The sequence below is a fragment of the Ursus americanus genome, chromosome 33 (assembly GCF_024610735.1).
Source record: "Ursus americanus isolate L20-20 chromosome 33, mUrsAme1.1.p, whole genome shotgun sequence".
Lineage (NCBI taxonomy): Eukaryota > Metazoa > Chordata > Mammalia > Carnivora > Ursidae > Ursus > Ursus americanus.
Genome location: NC_142159.1, coordinates 19,369,503 through 19,378,092, shown reverse-complemented (window position 1 = coordinate 19,378,092; position 8,590 = coordinate 19,369,503). Strand labels below are relative to the sequence as shown.

The 8,590-nt window shown below is 48.9% G+C and overlaps 1 protein-coding gene across 1 annotated transcript; it reads left to right on the top strand.

Moving 5' to 3' along the window:
• The first annotated feature begins 3,061 nt into the window (after positions 1–3,061).
• Positions 3,062–8,145, top strand: SRARP (steroid receptor associated and regulated protein). The gene is made up of 3 exons (XM_045774713.2): positions 3,062–3,068; positions 6,220–6,471; positions 7,371–8,145. Exons 1-3 carry the CDS (start codon positions 3,062–3,064, stop codon positions 7,796–7,798), a joined length of 687 nt encoding a protein of 228 aa, XP_045630669.1. The 3' UTR covers positions 7,799–8,145.
• The last annotated feature ends 445 nt before the right edge of the window (positions 8,146–8,590 follow it).

Below are 8,590 nucleotides of genomic sequence, written 5' to 3'. Positions count from 1 at the left end.
TGGCTAACTTGTGGCTATGAACTTGAAGGGCTGCAGACACACTGACAAATGTCTACGTATAGAATTTAGTTTATCAATTTGATTACACACAGGTTGAAAATCATGAATTACATAACAGTATATTAATTTTTTTTAAAGATTTTATTTATTTATTCGACAGAGACAGAGACAGCCAGCGAGAGAGGGAACACAGCAGGGGAGTGGGAGAGGAAGAAGCAGGCTCCCAGCGGAGGAGCCTGATGTGGGGCTCGATCCCGTATCGCCGGGATCACGCCCTGAGCCGAAGGCAGACACTCAACCGCTGTGCCACCCAGGCGCCCCGACAGTATACTAATTTATAAATGCAACGATGTTTTCTCTGCTTATTTGTCATAAAACAGTTTTCTTAACTCTTCACAGGCATCCTTGACATACGCTTTTTACTTCACACCCGTTTTCAAAATGTTATAAAGTACTAGATAAAATAGAGGCGTCTGGCCGGCTCAGTCGGTGGAGTGTGTGACTCTTGATCTCGGGGTCGTGAGTTTGAGCCCCATGTTGGGTGTAGAGTTTTGTATTTTTTTTTAAGATTTTATTTATTTGTCAGAGAGAGAGCACAAGCAGGGGGAGTGGCAGGCAGAAGAAGAAGCAGGCTCTCTGCTGAGCAGGGAGCCTGATGCGGGGCTGGACACCAGGACCCTGGGATCATGACCTGACCCCAAGGCAGACACTTAACGGACTGAGCCACCCAGGTGCCCTAGAGTTTACTTTAAAGAAAAACATCAGGAAAGAAGGGGCACCTGGGTGGCTTAGTTAGTTAGGTGTCTGACTCCTGATTTCAGCTCAGGTCATGATCTCAGGGTTGTGAGATCAAGCCCCATGCGGGGCTCTGTGCTGGGTGTGGAGCCTGCTTAAGATTTCTCCCTGTCCCTCTCTCCCCCATTGTCTCTCTCTCTAAAATAAATAAAGCTTTTTTTAAAAAAGAAAAAAAACAATAAAGTACTATATGAAATAATAAAATAAAATATTAAAACTAGATAAAATAATAAAATATTTTCTGCATGCCCACCATCCAGATTCAACAGTTGTTTTGCTATGGGTACTTATATATCCTTCCTTTCCTTTTTCTTTTTCTTTTTCTTTTTCTTTTTTTTTAAGATTTTATTTATTTATTTGACACAGAGAGAGACAGCCAGCAAGAGAGGGAACACAAGCAGGGGGAGTGGGAGAGGAAGAAGCAGGCTCCCAGCAGAGGAGCCTGATGTGGGGCTCGATCCCAGGACTCTGGGATCACGCCCTGACCCAAAGGCAGACGCTTAACAACTGAGCCACCCAGGCGCCCCTCACTGACATATTTTAAAGCAAACCCCAGATATGTCATTCAGCCCTCATACGGTTCAGTGTGCAACTGTTAAAAAATTATCTTATGTTTCCATGATGTAAGATTTTAAAAATAAAAATTTCTTTAATAAAATCTTTTTTTTTTTGGAAGAATATTCTTTGGAATCCTGTCCTGTAAACATCCCACATTCTGGATTTCTCTGTTTGCTTCCTCGTGCTGTCATCTGAGTAGCACTCCTCTCCTTTCATTTCCTGTAAATTAGCTGGAGGGGGTAAGTAGGTTCAGGTCCCACATGTTTGGTAAGAACACGTTCTAGATGCTTCTGAGTCACGTCAGGGACCCCGTCAGTGGTGCTAAGATCAATGGTGGGTCTGGGTGGGAGGAGCCCAATTCCTTCTTTGGAAAGTTCCCCATCAACTTCCCATGTAACAGTTTCTTCCTTTGAAGATCCTTCCCTGAATCAATGATTTCATTAGAGGTTGTAAAACGATGCATTTCTGATGCTATCATTCTTTCCACACTTATTAGCTGGAGTTCTTTTTTTTTTTTTTTTAAGTTTTTACTTATTTATTTAAATAACCTCTACTCCCAACATGGGGCTCAAACTCAGGACCCTGAGATCAAGATAACATGCTCTTCCAACTGAGCCAGGCAGACACCCCAGCTGGAATTTTTTTTTTTTTTTTTTTTTAGATTTTATTTGTTTGAGAGAGAGAGACAGAACCAATGAGAGCACAACCAGGGGGTGGGGGGAGAGGCAGAAGGGGAGAGAGAAGTAGTCTTCCCTATTGTGGGAGAGAGAAGCAGTCTTCCCTATTGTTAATATCGTAGGTAAGTTTGGAACGTTTGTCAACATGAAGAAAGCAACATTGGTTCAGTACTATTAACTAAACTCCTCCCTTCATTTGGCTATCACAGGCTTTTCTGCTAACATCCTTTTATTTTAATTTAAAAACTTTTAAAGATTTTATTTATTTATTTCAGAGAGAGACGACGAGCTGGGGGAGGAGCAGAGGGAGAGGAAGAAGCAGTCTCCCCAATGAGCAGGGAGCCCCGAGCGGGGTTTGATCCCAGGACCCCCAGGATCATGACCTGGGCTGAAGGCAGACGCTTAACCGACTGAGCCACCCGGGCGCCCTGCTAACATCCTTTCTTGATTCCAGGATCCCACAATGCATTTTATCACCGTGGCCTCTTAGTCTCCTCCCTTCTGTGATGGTTTCTCCGTCTTATTTTTTCATGGTCTTGACCGTTTGAGGAGTACCAGGGAGGTAGTCTGCAGAATGTCCCTCAGTTTGGATCTTCCCGATATTTTTCTCATGGATAGACCCGGGTTATGGGTTGGGGGGAAGGAGACCCCAGATGAGACATGCCCTTCTCATCACATGATGGCGGGAGTGCTGGTGTCCACAGGTGCCCCGTCACTTTAAAGTCAGATTACACAGGCGACAATATCCAGCTAGAATTTAATTTTATTTTCTTAGACTTTTGCGCAGCCTGTCAGTTTTCTATCGCTGCCGTGCCAAAGTACAATCTAGTGGCTTTAACGCAACACAGGTTTATTACCAGTTGGTCCGAAGCCCGGCATGGGTTTCACTGTGCCGAAATTAAGATGTTGCCAGGGAGGTCCCTCCATCCAGGTCCTAGGGGGAAAAAAATCCCTTTTCTTGCCTTTTCCAGTTTACAGAGGCCACCCGATTCCTCGGCTCAGGTCCCCTTACACCATCTTCAAAGCCAGCAATGACAGGTGAGTCTCATGCCATGTCTCTGGCCTTTTTTTCATCAACACATCTCTTTCTAACCCAGCTGGGAAATGTTCTCCGATTTTAAAGACTTGTGTGATTAAACTGTGCTCACTCAGATAATTCAGGATAATCTCCCCCTCTCAAAGTTCATACTTGTGATACTATATTTATAATAAGAAATATATATATAGTCTTTGTCCAATTCCTGGCACAGAGCTCCTCATACCCTCTAGAATTGCCCAAGTGTTGAGAGCAAGAAAGTATCTTTTTGGGGCGCCTGAGTGGCTCAGTCGTTTAAGTGTCTGCCTTTAGCTCAGGTCATGATCCTAGGGTCCTGGGATGGAGCCCCACATCGAGCCCTGAGTCAGGCTCCCTGCTCAGTGGGGCACCTGCTTCTCCCTCTCCCTCTGCCTGCCACTCCCCTTGCTTGTGCTCTCTCTCTGTCAAATGAATAAATGAAACGTTAAAAAAAAAAAGTGTCTTTTGTTATATTAACGAGGTACCTTTTATTTATTTTTTATTTTTAGTTTTTAAAAATATTTTATTTACTTATCCAAGAGAAAGAAAGAGATGGTGAGCAGGGGGGAGGGGTAGAGGGAGAAGCAGACTCCCCACTGAGCAGGGAACCCCCTCGGGGCTGATCCCAGGACCCTGAGATCATGACCTAAGCCGAAATCAAGAGCCAGACGCTCAACTAACCGAGCCACCCAGGTGCCCCAAGAGGTGACTTTTAGAAAGACCCTAGGTCACCTAAGGATGGGCCTGGTGGCCAGGGGAACCCAAAAAGTGTGATTAGAGAGTTGGAACTTTTAGCTCCACCCACCAACATCAAAGAGGGTTGAGGGGCTGGAGATCGAGTTCAGTCACTAATGGCCAATGATTTAACCAATCAGGAACATAGTGGAGGAGATTCAGGAAGAGTGACAGGCTCAGAGTATTAGAAGCTCCGCCCCTTTCTCCCTCCTTTCCTGTGCATCTCTTCAATCTGGTTGTTCCTGAGTTGTACCCTTTTATAATAAACTGGTAATCTAGGGCCATCTGGGTGGCTCAGTCAGTTAAGCACCTGCCTTCGGCTCGGGTCATGATCTCGGGGTCCTGAGATCGAGCCCCGCATTGAGCTCTCTGCTCAGTGGCAAGTCGGCTTCTCCCTCTCGCTCTCTCTCTATGATCTCTCTCGCTCTCACTCTGCCTCAAATAAATAAATAAAATCTAAACAATAACAACAACAACCAAAAAAACCACAAAACCCCCAAACCCTGGTAATGTAGTAAATAAAATGTTTCTCTGACTTCTGTGTGCCTCTCTAGCAGATAAGGAGGGGCGCATGGGGAACTCTGACCTAGAAATCAGAATCACAGGTGACAGTGTGGAATTACAATTAGCATGAGCAGTTAGGATCGGCAGTCACGTGGGAATGAGCCCTTAATCTGTGGAATCTCGCTATCTCCAGGTAGGTTGTGTCAGAACAGAGTTAATTGCTTGCTGGTGTGGGAAAAAACCAAACACACACATCAGAAGTGATGTTAGAAGCTCAGTACCCTTAATCACAACTGCAAAGTCGTTTTTGCTGTGTCAGGAAACGCTTTCACAGGTTCTGGCAGCGAGGGCATGGATATCTTTGGGGGACCATTATTCTTATACAGTACAGAGTTATTTGTAATGTACAGAAGTGATACTGTTACAATTAATGAAATGCTTCCAATTTTCGTTTTAAAGTCTATTTCCAACAGATGAGCAAACAGACTCAGGAATAGAACAAACTGGTGGTTGTCAGGGGGATGGGGGCAGGGGAATGGGCAAAATAGGTGAAGGGGATTAAGAGGTTCAAACTTCCAGTTACAAAAGAGGGGTGCCTGGCTGACTCAGTTGCTAGACTATGCAACTCTTGATCTTGGGGTGGTGAGTTTTGGTCTCGGGGTTGTGAATTTGAGCCCCACACTGGGTGTAGAAATCACTTAAAAAATAAAATCTTTTTGTTTTAAAGATTTTATTTGCTTATTGGACACAGAGATAGAGGGAGAGAGAGCAAGGACAAGTAGGGGGAGCGGCAGAGGGAGAGGGAGAAGCAGACTCCCTGCTGAGCAGAGAGCCCGACAGCAGGACTCGATCCCAGGACCCCGGGATCATGACCTGAGCTGAAGGCAGCCGCTTCACCACCTGAGCCACATAGGTGCCCCCAAAATATATACTTTAATTTTTTTTAAAAGGAGGTACAAACTTCCAGTTTTAAAATGAATAAGTCAGGGTGCCTGGGTGGCTCAGTTGGTTGAGCGGCTGACTCTTGATTTCAGCTCAGGTCATGATCTCAGGGTCGTGAGATCAAGCCCCGCATCAGGCTCTGCGCTCAGTGCAGAGTCTGCTTGTCCCTCTCCTGCGGCATCTCCCCCAACTGGCATGCTCTCTCTCTCTAAAATAAATAAATCTTAAAATAATAATAATAATTTAAAAAATAAAATGAAGAAGTCACAAAGATGAAAACTACAGGATGGGGATGGGGAATGTAGTTGATAATACCGTAATAATTTTGTATGGTGACTGTAACTATGCTTACCATGGTGAGCATTTCCTACTATGTGTAAATGTCAAATCAGTATGTCTATGTCATACACCTGAAACTAATATACTGTATGCCAACTCTACTTCCCTGAAAACATGATGATAACAAAGTATATATATATTTTTCAATAAAAACAGTCAGTTGATTTAAAGGATGCTGTCCGCTGAATGTGTCCTCCCCAAATTCATATTCTGAAACTAAATCCCGGTGTGATGGGACTTGGAGGTGGAGCCTTTGGGAGGTGATTAGGTCTTGAGGGTAGAGTCCTCATGAGGAGGACTCTAGATAAAAGAGACTCCAGAGAGCGCCCCTGCCCATTCTGCCGTGCGAAGCCTCTGCTGGGAGGACGGCCGTCTCTGAACCCCTAAGTGAGTCCTCACCAAACACGCAATCTGTGGACCCCTTGATTTGGACTTCCCAGCTTCCAGGACCATGAGAAATCCATTTTCTTGTTGAAGTCTGGCCAGGCTAAGGCAAAGAACAGGTAGGAAGTGGCTGGAGTGGAAAGAAAATCGGGTCTGTTTGGTAGAACGGCCTCCCAGTGACCTGACAACAATTCTGTTGACATAACCCTGTCGATCAAAGCCATCCCCTAGCCGCCCCAGGCCCGTTCCTGTGGCTCCCGGTGGAATTCGCTCAGCAGATCCGGATCCGGTCTGGTAAATATAAAAGGTCTGGTCCTTGGGTGGGGAGCTACATCCTGGAAGAGGCCGCTGAGAAGTTCTCCTCCTCCCAGAGCGAGAAGTTCTCCACTGTGGCAAGAACGGTGACCCCCTCGGAAGACCCCAGCGACCGACAAGCCAGCCCCAGAGTCATGGGCCTTGAGACAGATCTGGAGACCAGCCCAGGTAAGAGGTGGCACAGGGGCCTCAGCCCCGCAGACAGACCAGCTGGGGTGGTGCGGGAGGGCAGACACCCACCCTGGAGCTGCGGGATTCTCAAGCCATGGGCGGTGGGCTTCAATGATTCTGTGTGTTAACAAACATACCAGAACACGAGCTTCCTTCCGAGCTTGTGTCGTGAGGAAGAGCACGTAGTGAAGAGAATTTGTTCCTTGGGTAACTCAAAAAGTTCACTCAGAGTCCAGGCTCTGGATTCACACGGAGCTGGTCTGACACTCGCTTCATTGATACGTTGATCAGTTGGCTCATGGCTTCTCCCTGAGCTGGGTCGGGAGGGTACAAAAGCACGACTGCAGGGCTGCCCAGGACAGACAGCCCCGGGCACTACCAGTGGGCTCTGAGGCTAGGGGCGAGGTTGTGTGGGGGAGGGGAGCGCAGCGTGGTGCTCCCTGAGGACCACCTTTGCACAGGCTGAGCCTCTGCTGCCTTGTCCGTATAAAGTGGCAGGAACTTCCTCTTGCTCGAGGACCTCATTACTTCAGCAGTGAGGTCCGTGGACCAGCAGCACTGGCGTTCCCTGGGGGCTTGTTAAAAATGCAGAGCCTCGGGGACCCCCAGCCTCCTCCAGTGCACCAGAGTCCCCATGGGACGTTCTTGGGCACAGCACAGAGCCCTGATGCCCGGGGCTGTGCTCCCAAAGGCAGACGGCAGAGAGGGGGAAGCCGGGATTCCAACCCAGGTCTCCCTGAGGCTGAAATCCGTGCTCTTAGACTCCACTCCCTTCCCGTCTTTGTGAGTCAACCAAATGGGCAGTGAAACCCTGGCGGAGGGAGGGAACAAGTGAGTGAAATGAAACCACACTTGACTATGCTAACTCCAGCCTTTGGTCTCCTCCTTCCTTCCAGGGGAGAAGCCGGCCTGCCATCAGAAGGCCATCCCCGCCGCTCACCTAACTTTTGTTATCGACTGTGCTCGTGGCAAACAGCTCTCCCTGGTGGCCCCCCCGGTGCCGCCCCGAGCCCCTGGTCCTCATCTAGGACCTGTCACTCCTCCGATGAAGACCTATATCTTGTTCTGCGGAGGAAACCGGCCCCACCTGACTCAGGAGGCCCCTCCGGGTGGGGTCCACCTGGCCCACACCAGGGGGACCCTGCCACCCCGCAGAGGGACGGTGGCCCCAGCTTCCTCCCCAGTCAGCCCACGGGTCCCCCAGGAGGCTCCTGAAGCCAAGGGGAACCCCTTGAAGATTGTGCCCTCGAGGTCTTCAGCTTGGGGCACGGTCATCGGCTCGCTCAAGGCCCTCTCCTCCTGCGTCTGTGGGCAGGCAGAGTAACTGGAAGAGCTTGGCTGTGGAGGAGGGGGTTGGCACGGCCGGCTCGAGAGCTGGGGGACTGCAGCTCCCAAAGCCCCAGCCCCCTTCCCCAGCCAAGCAGGAGTCTTTATGCCGGAGCCAAGGAAGAGCATTAGATCGATCAAGGACATCTGAAACAGCCACCAAGTACACACTCAAAGGTCTCCTCCTTCCTCCTCCTTATCTTTGCTCACCTTTCACTAGAAGCAGGGTAAGGCACCTGCGCTTGGAAAGAGACCAATTTGTTCCTACAGCAAATCCTAATAGGGCAACTTCTGCATGCCAGGCTCTGCCGAGTACTAGGGAAGACACCACAGCGTCCTTGGCGCTTATCCTCGGGGCGGTGGGTGGGGGTGAGGGGAAGGGTTAAATAAGGAACCAAATAAATAAAGATGATTTTGAACAGTGATGGAACGAGTGCTGTGTAGGAGCTGAAATGGGGTGCCGGGATGGGGAGTGATGGGGGCAAAAAGCTTTTCTGATACGGTGGGTGGGAAAGGCCTCTGAGTGGGTAACAAGGTATGATCTAAAAGACGAGAAGGAGCCAGCACTGTGAACATCAGGGGCCGACCCGAGTGGGGTCAGGACGCCCCAGGGCAACAGGCAGGGGCCACGAGTTGTCCGCCGCCATCCTGGCTCTCGTGCAAGTGTGTGGGTCCCTGGGAGGCCCCGACACCAGGTGGGGAAATTCAGGGGGGCAGGTGGGACCTGGCGATCCATAATGGGAAATAAGGGGACCTGCTTCTCGACGGGGCACGGGAGGGGCTCCGCACG